General features: G+C 46.1%; 1 protein-coding gene across 1 annotated transcript in view; it reads right to left on the reverse strand.

Annotated features, from left to right (window-relative positions):
* The window catches only part of PROM1 (prominin 1), a 330,624-nt gene that overhangs the window by 149,376 nt on the left and 155,612 nt on the right, over positions 1 to 25,636 (reverse strand). The window contains exons 13-14 of the mRNA XM_030191212.1: positions 18,242 to 18,345; positions 5,805 to 5,889 (exon numbers count right to left, since the gene is read on the reverse strand). Coding sequence (XP_030047072.1) covers positions 5,805 to 5,889; positions 18,242 to 18,345 — 189 coding nt within the window. The remainder of the gene's footprint in view (positions 1 to 5,804; positions 5,890 to 18,241; positions 18,346 to 25,636) is intronic.

Genomic DNA, 25,636 nt, shown 5'->3' on the forward strand with positions numbered 1-25,636 from the left:
AAACTCTCCTTTCATTGGGGCACATGGAATCAGATCTTAATCTGTTTTGTAGAAGTTTACCTTTTAGATACACAAATGGATTATTCTGATTTGAACATGTTTCAGGGGCAAGTGGTTTTATTAGTCAAAATAAAAATATTTGTTTCTTGCAGATTTCTTTTGTTTAAACATAAATGGGCCATAAGCCCCTAATGCAGCCCATTGGTTTTCTTATATTTTGTTCTTGTGATAAATTATACTGTGTCAAAACTGAAAACTCTTGTCGATAATAAAAGGAGCTCATTGTGAACACTATCCACCCTAAAAGGTTGTTTTGTGGCTGTACATGAAGAATTATGATATTGGCTAAATACGTGTATGTGTGTGTCCCTAGTCCTGCATCCTAAGTTTATACAATCCTTTCAAGAAATCCAGTTAATCTTTTAACTTATTAGTGGAGCATAACCGCAGAGTCATCATATGGTCGCATCTTCAATATCGTAATACTAGTATCCATCTAAGGAACAGCCAGGTTATTTTGAGTTAGTCTTCACTTGCTTTCCTTGTGCCATCACTATCCAGCAGGTAGGCAGTGTCTTAAAAGATGGAGGATAAAAGATTTTTTTTTACATTAAAAGAAGGTAAATTTGGATGTAAGGGTTGTTTGAAAGCACGCTCCCTCCCCGGGTATAGCCAGCTCTGCAAATGTTTTTTTTTTGGCGGGGGCGCAGAGGTGGACCAAGGAGAGAGCCTGTTGTTAAAAATTTACCAGCACACCACTGCTCACAATGCACCAGAGAATTCACACAGGAGTAAAACCATTAACATGTTCTGAGTGTGGTAAAAGCTTTGATTGGAAAGAAAGCCTCACAGGCCATCACAGAATCCACACAGGGACGAAACCATTTACATGCACTGAGGAAGTAAAAGCTTCAATTGTATTGGGACAGGTAATTAAGGAATGTACACTCTTGCTATGAAGTATGGAAAAATAGCACTCTGGTATTTAGATATATGTAATGAGACCTCCTTTTTTATCTATAGATCTGAATTCAAAGCCCAAATCTACTGATAAACAATAGACACAAGGCTCAGATGTTATAAAAAAAATAAAAAGCTTGGCATCAGGTAGAATAGTGGAAAAGTGACATCCCAGGAAAGCAACAGGGCATCCTTAGGGGCACTGCAGTGGACTTTATAAAATGCTCCCAGGTACACATCTCACCACTGCTCCCTTACCTTGACTGCTGAGCCCCCACAAAACCCACTACCCCCAACTGTACACTGCTACCATAGCCCTTACAGGTGAAGGGAGCACCAATATGTGGGTGCAGTGGGTTTCTGGTGGGTTTTGGAGGATTCACAAGTTCCTCCACAAGTGTAACAGGTAGGGGGAGGTAGAAGCCTGGGTCCATCAGTCTGCAGTGCACTGCACCACTACTAGACTACTCCAGGGACCTGCATGCTATTCTAATGGACCTGAGTATAACATCAGAGGTTGGCAAGCAATAATTTTAATCACATTTTTGTGGGGTGGGAGGTGGGAGAGGGTTATTGACCACTGGGGGAGTAAGGGCACCTTTTTGTGTGGAGTGCAGGAGTAGCCTAGTGGTTAGTGCAGTGTACTTTGATCCTGGGGTAGTGGGTTCAATTCCCACTGCAGCTATTTGTTATAAAAACAGGTCTAGCTCAAAACGTCTAAGTTTTAATCCTGGACGTTTTTGTTTTGTTCTATTATGGCTGAAAAATGTCTAAGTCTTAGGAACGCCCAAGTCCCGCCCTGAACATGCCCCTTTGAGATTTGGACGTACTTCTGATGGACTTCAGAGAAAAACATCTAAAGAGAGGTTTCTTTCTTTACAAAATCCGTAAAATCCGCCCCTTTCTTTCCGAGCACTCTACCAAAACCCTCATCCACACCCTTATCACCTCTCGTTTAGACTACTGCAATCTGCTTCTTGCTGGCCTCCCACTTAGTCACCTCTCCCCTCTCCAGTCGGTTCAAAACTCTGCTGCCCATCTCGTCTTCCGCCAGGGTCGCTTTACTCATACTACCCCTCTCCTCAAGACCCTTCACTGGCTCCCTATCCATTTTCGCATCCTGTTCAAACTTCTTCTACTAACCTATAAATGTACTCACTCTGCTGCTCCCCAGTATCTCTCCACACTCGTCCTTCCCTACACCCCTTCCCGTGCACTCCGCTCCATGGATAAATCCTTCTTATCTGTTCCCTTCTCCACTACTGCCAACTCCAGACTTTGCGCCTTCTGTCTCGCTGCACCCTACGCCTGGAATAAACTTCCTGAGCCCCTACGTCTTGCCCCATCCTTGGCCACCTTTAAATCTAGACTGAAAGCCCACCTCTTTAACATTGCTTTTGACTCGTAACCACTTGTAACCACTCGCCTCCACCTACCCTCCTCTCTTCCTTCCCGTTCACATTAATTGATTTGATTTGCTTACTTTATTTATTTTTTGTCTATTAGATTGTAAGCTCTTTGAGCAGGGACTGTCTTTCTTCTATGTTTGTGCAGCGCTGCGTACGCCTTGTAGCGCTATAGAAATGCTAAATAGTAGTAGTAGTTTCGAAAATACTGATTTGGACGTTTTTGTGAGAAAAACGTCCAAATGCAGACTTGTCACTTTTCGGATGACTTAACAACTGGAGTGCAGTCACCAAGGAAATCAGTTGTAGCAGCATTTTATTTTCGAAAGGGAAACTATGATAAAATGAGGAAAATGTTTAGGGACTCAACATAGGCTGTGTTTCTGACTGTATCAGGAGTCCATATAATCTAGAGTGAAATAGCAAATCATACATTGTAAAGTGTTGTAAATTTCTCAAAAGCAAATAAACTTAAAATACCTTCCATCTACTTGTCTGGTCACCTCCACTCCTTTTGTTCTGCTGTTGTGCCACCTGGGATCTTGCTTCTTCTTTTTTGTATATTTATAAATGGCCACACCACAACCATCAGGGGCGTAGCTACGGGTGGGCCTGGATGGGCCCAGGCCCACCCAGTTTAGCCTCAGGCCCGCCCAGAAGCAGATCCAGTTGCCGTGACCGTCTCCCACCCCTGCCGCAGCAGTGCTTCATTTAATGTTGTCGGCGCTGCTGTTAGTTTCCCACCCCCGCGGCGGCGCTTTACACTTTACCTGACGGCAACGCTACAGATGCAGCGCTGACGTCCGACGTCCTGCTCCGGGCCTTCCACGCTGATGTAACTTCCTGTTACGGAGGCGGGACGCGGAAGGCCCCGGAGCAGGACGTCGGACGTCAGCGCTGCATCTGTAGCGTTGCCGTCAGGTAAAGTGTAAAGCGCCGCCGTGGGGGTGGGAAACTGTAACAGCAGCGCCGACAACAACATTAAATGAAGCGCTGCGGCAGGGGTGGGAGAGGGTGAGGAAGTCAGTGGGGTGCTGCGTGCTGGCCCAGTAAGGGCAGGCAGGGAGGGGAGGGAATAGAAGGGTGCTGGACTTGCAAGGGGCAGAGGGTTGGAGGGAAGGGAGAGAGATTTTGGGATTTGCAGAGGGGAGGTTGGAGGGAAGGGAGAGAGGTTTTGGGATTTGCAGAAGGGAGGTTGGAAGGAAGGGGAGAGGTTTTGGAATTTGCAGAAGGGAGGTTGGAGGGAAGGGAAGAGGTTTTGGATTTGCAGAGGGGAGGTTGGAAGGAAGGGAGAGAAGTTTTGGGATTTGCAGAGGGGAGGTTGGAAGGAAGGAGAGAGGTTTTAGGATTTGCAGAGGGGAGGTTGGAAGGAAGGGGAGAGGTTTTGGATTTGCAGAGGGGAGGTTGGAGGGAAGGGAGAGGTTTTGGATATATAGGGGGGGGTGGAAGGAAGGGGAGAGGTGCTAGATATGCAGGGGGGTGGAGGGAAAGGGGAGAAGTGCTGGATATGCAGAGGGTTGAAGTGAAGGGGAGAGGTGCTGGACATGTATGGGAGTTGGATGAAAGGGAAAGAGGTGCTGAACATGTAGGGGGGCTGGATGAAAGGGAGAGATGCTGGACGTGTGTGTGGGGGGGGGGGGGGCTGAAGGAGAGGTGCTGGATATGCAGATGATGATATGCAGAGGGAAGGGAGAGAGATGCAGGGAGAAAGAGCCAGATGCATAAGGGGAAGGAAAGAGAGGAAGAGAAGCTGGTTGGGGGTGGGATCAGAGAGGAGAGGGACACATTGGTGTGGAGGAGGGAGAAAGGGGACCTAGGGAAGTATACAGATACAGAAGGGAGATGATGGGCATTAGGTGGGAGCATGGGGACAGGGACACAAATGTGAGATGCTGTATGGGGATGGCACATGGGCACAGAGGGGTAATGCCTGACCAAGGGGGGGGGGTATAGAATAGAGATAAAATGCTGGACACTGGAGAGGGGGGTATATGGACACGGGGGGGGGGGGGAGATACCAGACAAGGGAGAGAATAGGAATGCAGAAGGGATATGCTGGGCATGGGGTGCATAGGTGCACAGAGGAATGATGATGGATGAGGGGATATGAACACAGGGGAGATACTGAACAAGGAAATATAGGAAAACAGAGATGGGAGATGGATGATGGACATGAAGAAAGAAGAAATGTCAAATAGAAGACCCTGGCAAGTGAGTTAAGAGAAGACAGAGGGAAGCAGAAACCAGAGACTGGGACCAATATGATTTGAGAAAAAATGACCAGACAACAAAAAGGTATAAAAAATATTTTATTTTCAATGTTGTGAATATAATGTGTTGGATTTGGAATGTACATCTTGACAAAGTTGATGGTAAACATGGCTGGGGTCCAGGACAGAAATCTAGGAAAGGACCCCAAAGTCCATTACCAGGCTGCTCCTTCAGCTTCCAGCATGCAGGCTTTCTCTGGCCAAGGAACCAAGCACAATTGCCCTAGTTCCATCCCCTAACACCATCCCTGGCATGTGCCATCTTTATATTTTGCACAGGAGCAAGTGCCTTTCTTTCTTGTTTCTCTGGTGTTGTACTACATGCAAGGTCTAGTTTATTGGGGTTTCCGTTTAATTTATATTTCTAGAGTTTGTGGTCACTTATTCTGTATTTGGCATTTGTGTCTTGTGTGTGTGACTGAGGTATTCTGTTAGCATGAAGTTTCCATGTAGCATTCTGTAGTAATTTGGCTTGTTCAGCTTTCCTGATAAATGTATTTGTATTTTAGGGCCCTACTATAATATTTAAGGCACTTCTTTTTCATAGGTAGGATCTTTGTTTTTGATTTAAGGCACTTCTTTTTCATAGGTAGGATCTTTGTTTTTGGAAGTTAGTGTTGGCATGGTAGATTTGCTCTAGGTTCTGAGTGACTTTTGTTTTATAGATTTTTTTAAAGTTAATTTATAATATGTCTGTAATTGAGATTACACTAGAAAACAAAATTTCTTTATATGATGAGTTTTATGGAGAATTGTCCTTGCTGTGCTCTGTATCCATTGTTGGTGGACGGCCAGGAGGTTCTCTGGATGCAGAATGTGTTTGGCTTCAATACCATAAATGTGTTGGAGGACCATGGCTCAGTGGGGCTGAATAGTGCAGTCTATTGTACTTCCCTTAGCTCTCAATTGGCCTGCAGCCACTGAAGCCTGCACTGCAACCCTCATTGAAGTTATGGGGAGTGGGGTAGGGACAGAGCATGGGTGCATCAGGTTTGCTGTTTTTTCCTTTTTCAAAAAAAGTTGACAACTCTAGTGCCCACCAATCCAACCTGTTGGCCCACCCAAAAATTGCCTTCTGGCTACGCCACTGACAACCATGTTTCTGTTTTGCACCTCATTTTACATTACACAAGAGAAAAAGAATAAACAAAATATAATTTTTACTTACCATGCTCACATTCAGTAAACTATTTCTATTGAAAAGGTTATCCATCTGAAGTGCAGTGTAAATGCCTTTGTTTTCTTTGCAGTCACTAAGGAGAAATAAATAGTATCTGAAGCAAATAATGAATCTTTGGATGCTCAGACTTCTCTGTCCATTTGTAAATTCTAATGCTTTCACAAAGGTGGCCCTCTTTCTTATATCGACTCTCCTGGATTATTGTAATAGTCATTTGTGGGTCTGCCTCCCCAAATTTTACAAAATATAACAGCCTGCTTGCCTCTAGGTAAGTCTCATAGGGGTTCTTTTACTAAGCTGCAGTAAAAAGTGGTCGTGGCATGCCTTAACATGGGTTTTCCTCACAGACTAAGACCATTTTTACCACCGCCAGAAAATGGCTGATTTGCTATTTTGTCTGCTAATGGCCATGTGCAAATTTATGGCTCGCTAAAAAGGAAATACTGCCAGGCTACCACAGCAACCCGGTGGTACTTCCCATCCTCAATACACCGTCATTGTATGTGTATCCGGTGGTAATCAGGCAGTGCCGCACACTGCCCGATTACCGCTGGGTTAACGCAGGAGCCCTTACTGCCACCTCAATGGGTGGCAGTAATGGTTCACCCTTGAAATGGCCATGTGGCAAGTGCTTTAGTTGCCGCATTGCCATTTCCTGCAGAAAAGAAAGACCTATCTTATACCCGCTTCGGTAAAAGGGGGCCTCAGCATGCATCAAAACACGCACCAATACCAGCACAGGCTCTGTTTTGCCGCAGTTTGGTAAAAGGGGCCCATAACCATTAGTGTGCAGCCATTAAAAAAATTATCATGGGAGCACTTGCTCACACCTATTTTGTAGGCAATAAGAGCTCGCGCGGTAATGTGCACTGATTACTTTGCCTGACACCAATGATTTTATGTCTTAGGTTTTTAGGTTGTTCTGATATTATAAGAAGTAGTCCCTATATTCTTTTTTTTTTTTAAAGTTTGTTACTGCTGTATTGCTTTGACAATGTATACTGAAACTTCTCATATATTTTGAAAAATCATAAATAAATAATTAAAAACAAAAAAAGAAGGTGGCATCTGCATAAACATAACATCCAACTTGGCGAAGGCTGGGTATTGAATTCCTCCTCCCTTCAAAGCGAACATAACATAGTGCCTTAGTTGGAAATAAGAAAAAAGAAAGTTAGAAGGTAAGCGCCGCCTATTCTGACATGCTTGGAAAGACGGTATATTACCCTCCCCCAACTCCACAAACTGTCCCACATATCTGCAGCCCTCTCTCTTCCACAATTCCCAGGTACCAGAACCTATTCCCGCAGGAAAGTTTGGATTTTTCACCAACTCTAGAAATGGCGACGCTCCCACGGCACCCTCCCACCCATGACCTCCACCATTCGAATGCCCTACGCAAAGGTTGTAACAGTGGCGACATGATGCTCCCCCACCCCTGGACTGGAGAGTGTTGAAGACTGTATAAGGGGAAGCCTCATGCACCCAAAGATGCGGAGGGGCATAATGATACTCCCCCGTGTGCAACTCATGTATCCATCGGAGCAATGCTGCTACATTATATAAGAGTAGATCTGTTAGATTTAGTCCCCCCCCCCCCCCCCCCCGCCTAGATCCAACGAGTTTAGTGTGCCCTATCCGTGCCCTTCGATATGACCATATAAAAGAGGTCACTACCCCCCTATATACTGCCTTATCTTTCCTGGTGATCCAAAGGGGCATCATCTGGAGTGGGTATAATATCTTAGGCAATAACACCATTTTTACAAGACCCACCCTACCCAAAAGGGAAACAGGGAGGTCCCTCCACCTATTACACAGCATACGAATATGAGCTATCTGGTCCCGCACGTTTTTAATATACATAGTCCCAAAATCATCATGTAAATACACCCCCAAATACTTTAATGGCCCTGAGGTCCAAGTCAGTGGGAAATTATGTACATTTCTGCAGGGCCACTCAGAGGACAAAGCCATCGCCTCGGATTTATCGAAGTTAATTCGTAGTCCTGAGAAAGCACCAAACTGCTATATGAACTCCAGCAGGACCCCTATTCTCTTGAGAGGCATGCTCTAAGAAAACCAACATATCATCAGCAAACAAATGTATTTTAAATTCCTGAGGTCCCACTCGAATACCACTTAATGCCTCTGACTGATGAATTTTACAAGCTAGAGGCTCAAGGGACAAAACAAATAAAATAGGGGACAGTGGGCAGCCCTGTCTCACTCACCTCTCCAACCCAAAGGAATCAGTGAGTTGACCATTAACCAAGATCTGTGCAGTTGGGTTAGAACAGAGCGCCTGGACCCCCGTAAGGAATTCCCCCAAAATGCTGTATCTCAAAGGACTATGTATGACAGAGGGACTGTTATACTGCTAATACACCATTTTTGGACAAAAGCATGGCTATGGTCTGAACCAATTTGATAACTAATCTAGCAAATAATTGCTCTAGGAATGAGTTTAGGGAATAAGTTCAGAGCTTCTTTTGTCAGACAGTGAAATTTACTTGCCCCAGGCTACTGAACTCTGCTTCCTATATTGCACTTTCGTCTTCATATTTAGAAAGGAAATAGATAATTTGACAAGGCTTTTTAGCAGAACATTATAACAAAAATATTTTTTTACAGTAGGTAATTTGTAAACTCAATTGCAAATTTTCAGAACCAAACCTTATTGCTGGACATGGTGGTACCGGAAGATTGGAGGGTGGCCAATGTAACGCCGATTTTTTAAAAAGGTTCCAGAGGAGATCTGGGAAATTATAGACAGGTGAGTCTGATGTCGGTGCCGGGCAAAATGGTAGAGACTATTATTAAGAACAAAATTACAGAGCATATTCAAAAGCATGGATTAATGAGACAAAGTCAACATGGATTCAGTGAAGGGAAATCTTGCCTCACCAATCTACTACATTTCTTTGAAGGGGTGAACAAACATGTGGATAAAGGGGAGCCGGTTGATATTGTGTATCGGGATTTTCAGAAGGCGTTTGACAAAGTACCTCATGAAAGACTCCAGAGGAAATTGGAAAGTCATGGGATATGAGATAGTGTTCTATCGTGGATTAAAAACTGGTTAAAAGATAGAAAACAGAGAGTAGGGTTAAATGGTCAGTATTCTCAATGGAGAAGGGTAGTTAGTGGGGTTCCCCAGGGGTCTATGCTGGGACCACTGCTTTTTAACATATTTATAAATGACCTAGAGATGGGAGTAACTGAGGTAATTAAATTTGCTGATGACAAAGTTATTCAAAGTCGTTAAATCGCGGGAGGATTGTGAAAAATTACAAGAGGACCTTACGAGACTGGGAGATTAAGCGTATAAATGGCAGATGACGTTTAATGTGAGCAAGTGCAAAGTGATGCATGTGGGAAAGAGGAACCCGAATTATAGCTAAGGCATGCAAGTTTGCACATTAGGAGTCGATGATACACTGAAACCTTCTGCTCAGTATGCTGCTGTGGCTAAGAAAGCAAATAGAATGTTAGGTATTATTAGAAAAAAAAATGGAAAACAAAAATGAGGATGTTATAATGCCTTTGTATCGCACCATGGTGCGACCGCACCTCGAATATTGTGTTCAGTTCTGGTTGCCACATCTCAAAAAAGATATAGTGGAATTAGAAAAGGTGCAGTGAAGGGCGATGACAATGATAAAGGGGATGGGACGACTTCCCTATGAGGAAAGGCTAAAGCGGCTAGGGCTCTTCAGCTTGGAGAAAAAGCGACTGAAGGGAGATATGATATAGGTCTATAAAATAATGAGTGGAGTGGAACGGGTAGATGTGAAGAGTCTGTTTACGCTTTCCAAAAATACTAGGACTAGTGGGTGTGCGATGAAGCTACAATGTAGTAAATTTAAAACAAATCAGAGAAAAATTTTCTTCACTCAACGTGTAATTAAACTCTGGAATTCGTTGTCAGAGAATGTGGTAAAGGCGGTTAGCTTAGCCAAGTTTAAAAAAGATTTGTGCGGCTTCCTAAAGAAAATGTCCATAGACTAAATGGACTTGGGGAAAATCCACTGTTTCTGGGATAAGCAGTATAGAATGTTTTGTACTTTTTGGGATCTTGCCAGGTATTTGTGACCTGGATTGGCCACTGTTGGAAACAGGATGCTGGGCTTGATGGATCTTTGGTCTTTCCCAGTATGGCAATACTTATGTACTTATGTATTTGGGTCTATTGGGAAAGCAGATTCATAAAAACACAGAAAATGACAGAAGACAAAGACCATATCGCATACTTAGTCTCATCCACAGTAATTACAAAACTCTACAATCTCATCCTCTTCCTCTGAGATCCTCTTTTGAATTCAAATATATTACTTATTTCTACCATCTCCACCGGAAGACTTTTCCATGCATCTATCACCCTTTCTGTAAAGAAGTATTTCCTTAGATGATGCCTGATTCTATCCTCTCTTATCTTCATCCTATGAACCCTCATTCCAAACTTCCTTCAATTGCAGTTTACCTCTTGGAGGTATTTAAATATTTATCATATCTCCCCTCTCCTGACTTTCTTTCAAAGTATATATATATTTTTTTAGCTCTTTAAGTCTCATTGCAAACTAGACATATGTCCTAATAACCTAATAAAGTCAGCCCCTCAACAATTCACAGAAGAACTCACCGAACACCTGAACTTTATGCTACAAAACGGACTCTTCCCAAAGGAAATATTTTACTCACCCCGATACCCAAAGATGCTAAGAAAAGCACAAGTGATGTAACTAACTACCGCCCAGTAGCATCTATCCCTCTAACAACCAAACTAACAGAAGGAATAGTGACCGATCAACTCACTGAATACTTAAATAAATTCTTCATATTGCACAACTCTCAATCAGGTTTCCGGTTTAACCACAGCACTGAAACAGTATCAGTTACTCTTACGACTAAATTTAAGCAACTGATCATAATGTTCTTCTTCTACAATTCGATATGTCCAGCGCTTTCGATATGGTTGATCACGGAATACTACTACACATCCTTGAATATTTCGGTATTGGAGGCAACGTCCTCAAGTGGTTCAAAGGCTTCCTAACCACACGATCTTACCAAGTGGTATCTAACTCTACAACCTCAGACACATGGACACCTGCATGTGGAGTCCTCCAGGGATCCCCCCTCTCACCGACCCTCTTCAACCTGACGACACCCTTGGCCAAACTACTATCCAATCAAAACCTCAATCCATATATATACGCAGATGACGTAACGATCTACATCCCATTTAAAAATGATTTAATGGAAATTGTCAACAACATCCAACAAGGGTTCCACATCATGCATTCATGGGCGGACGCATTTCAGCTGAAAAACTTAATGCAGAAAAAACGCAATGCCTTATACTCACCTCACAATATAACACGAGCAGATTCACCACCATAAATACAACAAAAGGTAAAATTATGTATAATCATACCTGATAATTTTCTTTCCATTAATCATAGCTGATCAATCCATAGACTGGTGGGTTGTGTCCATCTACCAGCAGGTGGAGATAGAGAGCAAACTTTTGCCTCCCTATATGTGGTCATGTGCTGCCGGAAACTCCTCAGTATGTCGATATCAAAGCTCCATCCGCAGGACTCAGCACTTAGAGAATTACACCCACGAAGGGACACTCTGCCCAGCTCACCACCGCCGAAACGGGGGAGGGGAATTAACCCAGCTCATCCCCACACAAGTGGGGGAGGGGAATCCGTCCAGCTCATCCCCGCGGAGCGGGGGAGGGACACCACACCCGCCGATGCGGGGGGATCTGGCTTATCCTGCAACCGCAACCGCGGGAGGAGCTGACTGACCCTAACACCGCCGAAGCGGGAGGGGTACAAAGCTGCCCTACAGCCGCACGAAGCGGGAGGGAGTGCCGGCAGAATTTAAATCTCAATCCAGCCCCGTAAAACGGAGGGGAGAGGAATGCAGCAGCTCACTGTAACACAAACTCGTCTTAACTCTTGAAGAATCCAAGTGAAAAAACATGAACACGAAGTCTTTCTGAAGTAACTGAAGACTAAACTTGAACCTGAAATGCAACCAGAATAAAAACAGTACAGATATCTGGGAGGGGCTATGGATTGATCAGCTATGATTAATGGAAAGAAAATTATCAGGTATGATTATACATAATTTTACCTTCCATATCATCAAGCTGATCAATCCATAGACTGGTGGGATGTACCGAAGCAGTACTCACCCAGGGCGGGACATTGAAATCCCTGACCTCAACACTGAAGCTCCAAACCGGGCCTCCGCCCGTGCAGCCACAGTCAAACGGTAATGCTTGGAGAATGTATGAGCCGAAGCCCAAGTTGCCGCCTTGCATATCTCTTCCAAGGAGACGGATCCGGCCTCTGCCATCGAGGCCGCCTGAGCTCTCGTGGAGTGAGCCTTCAGCTGGATAGGCGGCACCTTCCCCGCGGCCACATAAGCCGCTGCAATGGCTTCCTTGACCCATCTTGCCACTGTAGGCTTAGCAGCCTGCAGACCCTTACGAGGACCTGCAAACAGGACAAACAGATGATCCGATTTCCGGAAATCATTGGTCACTTCCAAGTATCTGATGATGACTCGTCTCACATCCAGATATTTAAGCGCAGAGTACTCCTCTGGGTAGTCCTCCCTACGAAAGGAAGGGAGACAGAGCTGCTGATTCACATGGAAGCGAGAAACAATCTTGGGCAGGAAGGAAGGCACAGTGCGAATAGTCACTCCTGCCTCAGTGAACCGCAGAAAAGGCTCTCGACAGGAGAGCGCCTGGAGCTCGGAAACTCTTCTGGCTGAAGTGATAGCCACCAAAAAGACTGCTTTCAACGTCAGGTCTTTCAGAGATGCCCTCGACAAGGGTTCAAAAGGCGGCTTCTGCAATGCTCTTAGTACCAGGTTGAGATTCCACGCAGGCACCACTGAGTGCAGAGGAGGGCGCAGGTGATTAACTCCCTTGAGAAAGCGCACCACATCTGGCTGCGAAGCCAGGGAAGCACCCTTCAGGCGGCCCCTGAAGCAAGCCAGAGCCGCTACCTGGACTTTAAGGGAACTGAGCGACAGGCCTTTCTCCAGACCTTCTTGCAGGAACGCCAACACTGAAGAAATTGGAGCAGTGAAGGGAGAAAGTGAGCCTGCTTCACACCACACTGCAAAGATACGCCAAACCCTGGCGTAAGCAGTAGAAGTAGAGCGCTTCCTCGCTCTCAGCATAGTGGCGATGACCTTGTCTGAGAAGCCCTTCTTCCTCAGACGCTGCCGCTCAATAGCCAGGCCGTAAGACCAAAGGGGGAGGGATCCTCCATCACCACGGGCCCCTGATGTAACAGGCCCTGCTCCACTGGCAGTCGCAGAGGATCGTCGACTGAGAACCTGATCAAGTCCGCATACCAGGGACGTCTGGGCCAATCCGGGCCCACCAGGATTACCCTGCCGGGATGCTTTGCCACCCGGTCTAGCACCCTGCCCAACATGGGCCAGGGCGGGAACACATAGAGAAGCTCCTGTGTCGGCCACTGTTGGAGAAGAGCATCTACTCCCAGGGATCGAGGGTCCCGTCCTCTGCTGAAGAAGCGCGGCACTTGGCAATTGGCCGATGACGCCATCAGATCTAGGCTCGGCTGGCCCCAGCGCTTCGTGATGTCCAAGAACGCCTGAGCAGATAGCTGCCACTCTCCGGGCTCCAAGGTATGGCGACTGAGAAAGTCCGCCTTGACATTCATGACTCCGGCAATGTGGGCCGCAGAAAGCTGCTCCAGGTTCGCTTCCGCCCACTGGCATAGATTCATAGCCTCCTCGGCTAGAGGGGCGCTCTTGGTACCTCCCTGGCGGTTGACATAGGCCACAGCCGTGGCATTGTCCGACAGAACCCGTACTGGTTTCAACGCCAGTACCGGGATGAACTCCAAAAGCGCCAACCGAATGGCTCTGAGTTCCAGGAGGTTGATAGACCACTTTGCCTCTGCAGGAGACCAGAGCCCCTGCGCTGTCCTTCCCAAGCAATGGGCTCCCCAGCCCGACAAAGAGGCGTCCGTCGTGACGACAACCCACTCCGGGGTCACCAGAGGCATTCCTGCAGACAACTTGTCCGTCTGCGTCCACCAGCTCAGCGCCATGCGCACTGCTGGGTCCAAGGGAAGGCGTACAGCATAATCCTCCGACATTGGAGTCCAGCGCTGCAGCAGAGAGTGTTGTAGTGGTCTCATATGAGCCCTGGCCCAGGGCACTACTTCCATCGTGGCCGTCATAGAGCCCAACAGCTGCACATAGTCCCAAGCCCGAAGAGGAGAGGCTACTAGGAACTGGTTCACCTGAGCCTGAAGCTTGACAATCCGATTGTCTGGCAGGAACACTCTGCCCACTTGGGTGTCGAATCGAACTCCCAGATACTCCAGGGACTGAGTGGGGCGCAGCTGGCTTTTCTCCCAGTTGATGATCCATCCCAGGGAGCTCAAAAGAGCAACCACCCGGTTCACAGCTTTGCCGCACTCTGCATAAGAGGGGGCTCGGATCAACCAGTCGTCCAGATAAGGATGGACTTGTACTCCTTCCTTCCTCAGGAAGGCCGCGATGACCACCATTACTTTGGAGAAGGTCCGCGGAGCAGTAGCCAACCCGAACGGGAGGGCTCTGAACTGGAAGTGTCGGCCCAGTACTGCAAAACGCAGGAAGCGTTGATGAGGAGGCCAGATGGGAATATGCAAGTACGCTTCCTTGATGTCCAAGGATGCCAGGTACTCCCCTGCCTTCACTGCCGCTATAACAGAGCGGAGAGTCTCCATGCGAAAGTGCCGAACTTTCAAGGCCCGATTGACCCCCTTGAGGTCGAGGATAGGCCGGACAGAACCTCCTTTCTTTGGTACCACAAAGTAAATGGAGTAACGTCCCTTGCCAAGCTGATTTTCTGGCACCGGAACGACCGCCCCCAGGCGGATGAGATTGTCCAAGGTCTGCTGCACTGCCACAGCTTTGACCGGAGACTTGCAGGGAGAGAGTACAAACCCGTCTCTTAAGGGTCGGCAGAACTCTAGCTTGTAGCCGTCTCTGATGACTTCCAGCACCCAAGCGTCTGAAGTTATTGTGGTCCACTCGCCCAGAAACGAGGACAGCCGTCCTCCAACCTGCACTGGGGCGTGGACCAAGACCCCGTCATTGGGTCCGAGACCCTGGGGGAGGACCGGAGGGAGCACCTCCGGGACGGCGGTCTCTGCGAAAGGAACGCTGCTTGGGGGAGAAGGTCCTCTTAAAGGAAGAGGAGGCAGAAGAACCCGATCTGCCCGGGCGGTACCGACTGGCTTCCTGAAACCGTCCTCTGGAGGTACCGGGGCGAGCACTAGCTCGAGCCCTGACCTCTGGTAACTTCTTGCCCTTAGACGTGCCGAGATCGGTCACGATTTTGTCCAGCTCGACCCCAAAGAGCAGCTTGCCTTTAAAAGGCAATCTAGCCAGGCGGGATTTAGAGGCGTGGTCAGCAGACCAATGCTTCAGCCAAAGCCACCGCCGCGCAGAGATTGTCTGAGCCATGCCTTTAGCTGAGGCTCTCAAGACATCATACAGCAAGTCTGCCAAATAGGCCAAGCCCGATTCCAGGGCCGGCCAATCATCCCCCAAGGAAGAATCCGAGGGGAAAACCCGCCGCACCATAGTCAGGCACGCCCTGGCCACATAGGAACCGCAAACCGAGGCCTGCAAATTTAAAGCAGAAGCCTCATAGGACGACCTTAAGGCCGCCTCCAATCTTCTGTCTTGGGCGTCCTTTAGGGCCGTGCCACCTTCCACCGGCAACGCCGTTTTCTTAGTCACCGCAGTGATTAAAGAATCCACGGTAGGCCACAGATAGGCCTCACGTTCACTCACAGCCAAAGGATAGAGGCGGGACATAGCCCTAGCCACTTTAAGGCTCGCTTCTGGGACATCCCATTGAGCCGAAATTAAGGTGTGCATGGCATCATGCACGTGGAAGGTTCTAGGCGGGCGCTTCGTCCCCAGCATAATGGCAGAGCCAACAGGGGCTGAGGGAGAGACGTCCTCCGGAGAGGAAATCTTCAAAGTGTCCATGGCCTGTAACAACAGGTTGGGCAAATCCTCTGGGCGAAAAAGCCGCGCTGCAGAGGGGTCATCCGCTCCATCCGAGCGGGGATCCGTCTCCTCCAAGGAATCCGCAAAGGACCGTTGGGAGACCTCAGACACGCTGCCCTCATCTACATCGGAGGAGACAAATTCCTCCAAGGCCTGGGAATCAACCCGAGGGCGTTTACCTCTGGGAACCTCAACCTCTTTACCAGACGAGGGAGCAGGGGCAGCGTTATGCATGAGGAAGGCCTGATGCAGCAGCAAAACAAACTCGGGGGAGAAACCCCCCAGACTGTGCACTTCCGCAGCCTGGGCAACAGCCCTAGGCGCACCCTCAACCGGCGCTCGCAATAGCGGGGGAGAGACATGCTGCGCATCCAAAATGGCGTCCGGCGCGAAACTCCGCGAAGGAGCCGCGCGGGAAGAACGGCTCTTAACTTTAGCCGCTTCTGTGCCGTCGCCCAAATTAAGGGCGTTCATGGCATTAATGTCTCCAACCTCAAGGGCGGCCCAAGAAGAAGCCGTCCGAGCCGCGTGGCCGGCCAAGATGGCGGAGGCGAGGAGCGGGGGATGGGCGTTTATGGCGGGAAAAACCGCCACGCCGGAGGAAGGACCGGGACATTCATCGGTCACGAAACTGCCACCCAACAAGGGCGAATCAGGCTTTAAGACCCCCGCATCCCCTCTAGAAGCGCTCAAGCGACCCGGGGAGCGACCCTTTGCGCCCTCGCCCTCCGACGCCATATGCCACGAGGAGAAGAATCGGGGAACCCCCTGCCCGCTATAAAAAGGTAAAAATTACCTGCTGTCCGCTCCGAGTTGTAACGACCTGGTGTCCCAGTGAGTAGCTGCAATAGACGCTTAAATAAACGTCGAAATAAACGCCTTTAAGGACGTTCAAAATTTTTTTTTTTTTTTTTGTAAACGGAGCCAGCGGGAGGGGGGAGAAAAGGAGGGACCTGGCACCACCAGGTTTGCACTTGCTCAAAAGAGCCCTCAACCCCAGGCACTCAACAAAACCTAAAAATTAGGCTTGGAGGCCTAGCCAGAGCTGCTGCTGTGTGTGACCACCACCTGCTGAGATAGAGAACATACTGTGGAGTTTCCGGCAGCACATGACCACATATAGGGAGGCAAAAGTTTGCTCTCTATCTCCACCTGCTGGTAGATGGACACAACCCACCAGTCTATGGATTGATCAGCTTGATGATATGGAACTATCCCTTCCCGTATCAGACACCCTGAAAATTCTTGCAGTCACCATCGATCGACATCTTACGCTTGAAAGCCATGGGGAAAACAGAACTAAAAAGATGTTCTATTCAATGTGGAAACTAAAAAGGATAAGACCTTTCTTCCCAAGGACCATCTTTCGTAACCTGGTAGAATCAATAGTGCTTAGTCACCTAGACTACTGGCAATGCACTCTACGCTGGCTGTAAAGAACAAATCATCAAAAGATTGCAAACCGCCCAGAACACAGCAGTTAGACTCATCTACAGAAAAACAAAATATGAAAGTGCTAAACCCCTAAGGGAGAAACTACATTGGCTCACACTTAAAGAACGAATTACATTCAAGGTATGTTCCCTGGTTCATAAAATCATCCACGGAAATGCCCCAGCCTATATGTCAGATCTGGTAGACCTACCACCCAGGAACGCCAAAAGATCATCCCGCACATTCCTAAATCTTCACTTCCCCAGTTGTAAAGGCCTAAAATACAAACTAACGCTTGCGTCAAACTTCTCTTACCTGAGTACACCTGAGTACCAAGCAACTTAAAAACTACTTATGAATTAACTAAATTCCGCAAATCCCTGAAGACCTACCTATTCAACAAGGCATACCAATAAGATCAGCAATTATCAAGGTAATACATCGCAACCTGACCTATCATCAGAAATGCTCTCTGCCTATACTCGCTTGTTTAATCCTCGGATACGTTATCTTCCACTGCATCTTCACCTTACCTTTACCATCATTTACCTACTATCAGCTATGCTTTTGCCTATATCTGCTGGTATGAATTTCGAATACGTTATTTTCTATGGCACCCCCACCTGTACCTATTATCAGTATTACTTTCTACTTATATCCACTTGTTAAACTTCGATTGTGATACTCTTTATGCAACAATAATTGTCATACACTTTATGTAACAATAATTGTCATCTCTTAACCTACCACCTACTAATAATAATTCACTGTCTGCAAAGAGATGGAAAAATGTGGGATACAAATGCAATAAATAAGTAAAATAAATAAAATGTCCCCTTATGCATATAATGGCAGTGATGGAACTTCTACTGTCACAGAAATACTTTGAAATATATATTATCTTTTTTATTTACCTGTAAACCTTTTCAAAAGTAAGATTTATGTTGGGATTTTGAAGCAGAATACCAGAAAGGTAGCTTTTCCATTGTGAATTTATTAGATATGGCGTATCCAAAACCTAGAAAAAAAGATGCATGGTTAGTCTATTTCAAATAAGTTTCAACAGAGGAAGACTAGTAGAAAAGCTCTTAAAACAGGATTGAAAGCAATCAAAGCATTCAATTTGCAGATGAATAACAAATATTACATTATAAAAACAGAAGTTGCAATATTATAATTTGTATTTTGGTCATTTAGGCATTATTCTGTACCTAAGCATCTCCATGTAGGTGTCCTGAGGCAGCAAGGTAGGTGCCAATTCTATAACCAAACCTAAGCAACAGTACACTTAACATTTAGACACCCACGTTTACAACAGTGCCTAACTTACAGAATTCCATAAGTTACATGCAAAAATGAGAGTTCCACCCTTGGAAATATCTGCTCTGTAAGGTAAGCGCTTATTTGCAGAATAGCGCTTGCGTGGGTGTACGTGCACAATGGGTGGGTAAATGTTAGTGCATGTTAAGACAATTCTATAACACTGTGCCTATAATTAGGCACCTATTCTATAAAGGAAATTAGGTGCTTGCTTTCATGTATTATTTATTTATAGCATTTACTAGTATAAAAGGCCCGTTTCAGTAGGCAATGAAACGGGCACTAGCAAGGTAATCCCCCCCCCCCCTGCAGCGTCCTTCCTGTCTCCCCTGCCCCCCCTTGCAGCCACCCATCTGGCCTCAAGACCCCCTCCCCACCAACCCTCCTCTGCCCCTGCAGCCACGTATGTGCAGTGGCCCTCCTCTCTCCCCTGCTCCCCCTGCAGCCACCCATGTCCAGTGACTCTCCTCTCCCCCTGCCCTCCCTGCAGCCACCCATGTCCAGCAACCCTCCTCTCCCCTTGCAGCTACCCATGTCCAGCGACCCTCCTCTCCCCTGCCCCCCTGCAGCCACCCATGTCCAACGACCCTCCTCTCCTTTCCCCCTGCCCCCCCCTGTAGCCACCCATGTCCAGCGACCCACCTCTCCCCTGCCCCCCCTGCAGCCACCCATGTCCAGTGACCCTTCTCTCCCCCCTGCAGCGTCCCTTCTGTCTCCCCTGCAGCCACCCATCTGGTCTCAGGACCCCCTCCCCACCTCCCTCTTCCATGCCCTCCCTGCAGCCATCCATTTCCAGCGACCCTCCTCTCTCCCTGCAGCCACCCATGTCCAGCGACCCTTCCCTCCCCCTGCCCCCCTCCAGCCACCCATATCCAGCGACCCTCCCCTCCCCCCTCGGCGCATCACCCAAACTCCTACCCCCCCCCCCAGCGCATCACCCAAGCCCCTACCCCACCCTCGGGCACATCAACCCTCTCACCACCCGCAGCCACCAATACTAAAGCTGTCCGGCCGCTGCTGCGTCTCCTGTTGAGCAGCAGCAGCCGGTACAAAAAGAAAAAAAGCCACAAAAAGATTTTAAACCTGAAACACGGCTCTGTAGACAGCCATCTGGCATTGGCTGTCATCTCTGCAGCCGCTCCTCCTCTCCCCTCTGACGTTGCTGCGCTCCTCCGGGGTCTTCCTGCGGGGCAGTGACGTGGAGGGGAGAGGAGGAGTGGCTGCAGTGACGACAGCCAATGCCAGATGGCTGTCTACGGAGCCGCGTTTCAGGTTAAAAGTCTTTTTTTGGCTTTTTTCTATTTGTACCAGCCTATGCTGCTCCACAGGAGAAGCAGCAGCGGCCGGACAGCGTTAGTATTGGCGGCTGCGGGTGGTGAGGGAGTTGATGTGCGCGAGGGGGGGGGGGTAGGGGCTTTGGTGATGCGCCAGGGGGAGGGTCTTGGGTGATGCATCGAGGGGGGGGGGGGGGGTAGGGGCTTTGGTGCTGCGCCGGGGCGGAGGGGCTTGGGTATTGCACCGAGGAGGGACACTGAGAGCTGATTGGTAGGCAGGGGAAGGAGTAGGGAAACACACTCCGCGTGGTTCCCTACTCCTCCCCTTGCCTTGGAATCAGCTCTCAGTGACATCACTGACGTCAGTGCATTCTAAACTGCCTAGCAGAACACCTCCGAGGGAGCCACGGTATCAGGCACATTAGAACGTTGGAGGTGAAAATTATTATATAGGATATCCCGCTCTTTCCCGCTCGATAGATTCAGTGCGGCTTACAAAGTATGACAGAGATGACCCAAAGTATGGTACACAGAATCACAGAGGTAAAGTATGGTACAAAGTATCACAGAGGTAGAGATAAAGTATGGTACAAAGTATCACAGAGGTAACCCTGGCATATAGAGTAGGACAACAGGTAGAGACGTGGGGGAGAGGGTAGGAGTATGGATAGTGCTGGTGGAGAATTAAGTTGGGTTGTTTGGGTAAGCTTGTTTGAAGAGGTAAGTTTTCAGCAGCTTTTGGAAGGGTAGGTGTTCATTGGTTGATCGGATGTGTCGAGGTATGGCGTTCCAGATTTGGCTGCCTATAACGGAGAAGTTGGATGCGTAGTAGGTTTTGTATTTGAGGCCTTTGCAATTGGGAAGATGAAAACTGAGATATGTTCGAGAAGATTTGGACCCGTTCCTGGCTGGGAGATCGATCAAGTTGGTCATGTAGCTTGGAGATTCGCCATGGAGGATCTTGTGGATCATTGAGTGGGCTTTGAAGTTCATGCGTTCCTTGATAGGGAGCCAGTGAAGTTTTTCGCGAAGTGGTGTTGCACTTTCAAATCGTGATTTGCCAAAAATGAGTCTGGCTGCTGTGTTTTGGGTGGTTTGAAGTTTTTTCATGATTTGGGCTTTGCAACCGATGAAGAAGATGCTGTTGCAGTAGTCGGCATGGGTGAGTACTGTGGATTGTACTAGAGTGCGTAAAGTATTCTGTGGGAGGAATGGTTTTACTCTTTTCAGTACCCACATCATATTGAACATCTTTTTCGTCGTGGCTTTTGCATGAGTATCCAAAGTTAGGTGGTTGTCTAATGTTACTCCCAGGATTTTTAGATTGTCAGACATTGGGATTGTAACGTCGGGGGTGGTCAGGGTGGTTGGGGCCGGAGAAGTGTGTTGTGATGAAAGGATTAGGCATTGAGTTTTTTCTTTGTTTATTTTCATCTTGAAAGTGTTGGCCCAGGATGCTAGGATGTTCATGGCAGTGATTATTTTCTCCGAGATTTCTGTAAGGTTTGATTGGAAAGGGATGAATATTGTGACGTCATCAGCGTATATGAAGGGGTTGAGGCCAGATTTGGATAGGGATTTGGCCAGAGGAATCATCATGAGGTTGAAGAGGATCAGGGATAGAGGTGAGCCTTGAGGGACTCCATATTTTGATGACCATGCAGGCGATATTGATGAGGTTGATTTGACCTGATATGATCTGGTGGTGATAAAACTTTTTATCCACTTAATGATGTTTCCACCGATCCCTAGTTTGTCTAGTAATTTTGTGAGAATACCGTGGTCTACCATGTCAAATGCGCTGGATAGATCAAACTGTAGAAGAAGTATTTTGTTGCCAATTGAAATTTCTTGTTTGAACTTGGATATCCGGGTGAGTAATACTGTTTCTGTGCTGTGTGCAGGTCGAAAACCCGATAGTGATTCATGTAAAATGGAGAACTTTTGTATGAAGTCGTTAAGTTGGGAGGTCACTCTATTTTCCATCAGTTTGGTTAGGAGAGGGATGGAGGCCACAGGTCGATAATTGGTGATGTCATTTGCTGGTTTCTTGGGGTTTTTCGGTATTGGTGTAAGTAGAATATTGTCGTGTTCGAAGGGGAAGGAGCCTTGTTGAAGTAGGAAGTTTAAGTGGGTGGTGAGTTCTATAATGAATCGTTCTGGGGGATTTTTCATAAGATAATTGGGGCATGGGTCCAGCTGGCAGTGAGACTTGGAGAGTTTGGATAATGCCGAGGAGATTTCCTTAGTGCTGAGGGGGGTGAAATTTGTCCAGTAGCGATCTGCTGGGATCTCTTCAGAGTCGGGGTCCAGTTTGTCAAGGAAAGTGTCTATATTGGTATCGTTATGGGGGATTGTGTTGCACAGATTGGTGATTTTATCGTTGAAGTATTTGGCCAGCTGGTCGGCAGATGGACAATTTGAGGGTGAAGTTGTTACTGGGTTCGTATTAAGACAGTTCTTTATGATTTTGTATTGTTTTTTTATGTCTGTTTCGGTGGCTGTGATTTGTTTTGTGTAGTATGTTCTTTTGGCTCGTTTGATGTCGTTCTTGTATTTCTTTTGTGTTTGTTTCCACTTATTCAGGGTGAGATCATCTTTTGATTTGCGCCAAGTTTTTTCTAGTTTCTTTTTTTAGTATTTTTAGTTCCTCGAACTATGGAGAGGGTTTTTTTTGTGTGTAGAGTTTTTGAGTATAGCGGAGCAATTTCATCTAGAATGAATTTGCATCTGAGGTCACAGTCTGCGAAGAAGTGGTTTGCGTTTTGGTCATTCGACCAATTGTTGTCGTAGATAAGTTGCCAGAAGATATCCTTTTTGATTCGTCCTCTGGTTTTAATTGTTGTGGGTTCCGGTGGTTTGAGTTGGTCTTTTTTCCTAATACCTATTAGCCTAATAGGTAAAATACGGGTCTATAATTTAGGCAAGCCATTGAACTGGTGTAAAAGCTCAAACCTAAATTTCAAAAATATGCACCAAAAAGTACAGTATTCTATAATTTATGCATGTAACTCTACACCCATATGTGCACCCAGCTTTAAACTACATGTTATTGCATTTAAGGCACCTTTTTATTGTACATGTATGCCAGTATTCTGCTCATTTTTATGCATACTTGGTACCTAAAGGTTTGTGCCCGTTCTACAGAATTACCCACTTAGGGCCAAAGACACCAATATCAGAAAAAAAAGTCATTCTGTGAAATTGGGTTGCCTTTCCGAGGACATGAGCTACTGCTGAAATACATACTACAACTTCGTCATTAGATCCCTGCACAACTGATTGGCAAAAGGTGATCACAAAGTGACATAGAAAAATATTTGGTCCATTTGTCACTAACCTTGTGGGTTTTGCCTGAGCGACTGAAACAAGCAAGTGCTCATTCATCCAGTGTTGAAGGACCCTAATTTAGATGTTCTTCAACCTAATTCTTACTGTCCAATTTCTAGCCTGCCATTGAAGGCCGAACTCATTGAAAGAATTGTTATTCATCAACTGGAGGCATACTGCGACTCCAATCATCTTTTGGATAAGCAACAACATGGGTTTTGAAAGCACCATTGTTTGAAGACATTGTTAACATCCATGACCGATACCTTGATGAAGAACTGATAGGATTTGTTCTGATATTTTTAGATGTCGCAGCAGCTTTTGATTCTGTTCTCTACGGTATGTTATTGCAGAGAATGAAATGTGCAGGCAAGCCCTGGGGGTGTGGTCCTTTAATGATCTTCACCTTTATCTTACTGTGAATGTTCTTATTGTAATCCGCTTAGAATGTTGGATAATGCAGAAATTATATAATAAATAATTAATTAATTGATTTAATAGGATGAAAACAGCAGGTGAAAGTAGAGGCACAAACTTCAAGATGGCACCCTGTGTCAAGGAGTGACCCACAAGGATCTGCACTTTCAGCGTTATTCTTTAATATCAATCTACAACCACTCTGTTTAGTGTTAATGCCTACAATGTTCACTATCATTTCTATGCAGAGGATATGATTTATGCCCCTTTTGCACTGTCCAAGACTGCAGGATAATGTAATTTACTTCTGCTTCTGTGATGTTACCTCGTGGTTAGGAACTTGTGGATTGTCAATTAATTATAAGAAGACATGTTACATGTGACCAGTCCTATGTTCCTCCTCCAGTATTGCTTGTAAATGGCATTTAAACCTCTGTAAAGACTGAAATCTGATACTTGGATGTGAGCTTAGATTCACAGTTTAGTTGAAGCCTCATGTTATTAATGCAGTATTTTGTAAGAAGGGTATTGCGTCAGTTGTGCTCAGTCTTAAAAGCTGATATTTTCATATTGTATTCCTGGCAGTGCTAATGCGTTGTCTGGATTATAGCAATGTAATTTTGCACAGTTTAACAGCATCTACGCTTAAATATTTATAAATGGTGAATGTAGCTATGAGACTTGTGCTATGCCTGTCTAAATATGAACATATTACTGCAGGGGTCATCCATCTTACCAATTTAACATTGCATCAAATATAAAGCATTCCTGTTGATTTTTAAGCTCTCACATGACATGACTGCAGTATGTTTGTATTCTCTTTTGACAGCACATGTAGTTGGTTGGCTTCTCCAAGCTGTATCACAGAATACATATGAGATGCCTTCCCTGTCTTTGGATAACATCAGGTGACCAGAGGTCAGGCATTTTCCTATTATATTCTTTGTTGTGGAATGCTTTTGCTTGCTCAGATGCAGGGAATGCATGATTTTCAGACTTTAAAAAAAAACAACTTTTTTTTTCAACAGGCATTTGCTGACTAGGGTAGATTTCGTTCTATAAGACTGTACATGTAGTATTGAGAGAAGACTGAGAATAGAGAATTTGCCCAGTGGGGATGGGGGAGTGGGATCTCAACTCTTCTGCCTGTGTATATTCCTATATTCCTTTGGAGATGTCTTGATGTTCAGTGCTGTCTGTCCTTGTTATGTTTTATTGCTTATTAATGTTTGATTGTAACCCACCATAAACTTTAATGATTTGGCAGGAAATACATCTTTGAATAAAAATAAAATAAGCTGGGATTTTATAACCCTGAGGTAGATCTCAGTCAAAACACAGAAACATGTTGGGCAAGTTAAAACATGTTAAAAGATACCTTTCAAAGGAGAGAAATTATCTGTCACTGACACGACTGGAAATCCTGCCTCATGTCCCTCCTTCCCTAGCACTTGTAATCACTGAAAGAGTCAGATTCTGTCCCAATCCTATGCTGAATAAACTCTTTTTCAAGAGGGCTTTACTTCCCTCCAGCTCTATTAGTGGCTTGAAATGTTCTCGGAGGCCGCTGATGTGAAAATTACAGGAACCTACATCCCAAAGGATAAAAAAATAAATCAAATTTTAGGGTCTCACTGATCCTTTCCTCAAATGACTCTATAGTAAACATCTATACAAGCTAATGTACAGCACACATTTATGAGGTTGGTCCAATTAAAGACACCAAGAACTAAAAAGTTAAACAATAAAATAAATAATAAATGCATAAGAACATAAGAATAACCGTACTGGGTCAGACCAATGGTCATCTAGCCTAGTATCCTTCTTCTAACAGCAGCCAATCCAGGTTACAAGTACCTGGCAGAAACCCAATTAGTAGCAACATTCCATGCTACAAATCCCAGTTGTGACCAATTCAAAGAAATTTATCAATTCAGTTTGTACTTAGGGCAAGCAGTGGCTTCCTCC

This window comes from Microcaecilia unicolor, chromosome 2 (genome assembly GCF_901765095.1).
Source record: "Microcaecilia unicolor chromosome 2, aMicUni1.1, whole genome shotgun sequence".
Lineage (NCBI taxonomy): Eukaryota > Metazoa > Chordata > Amphibia > Gymnophiona > Siphonopidae > Microcaecilia > Microcaecilia unicolor.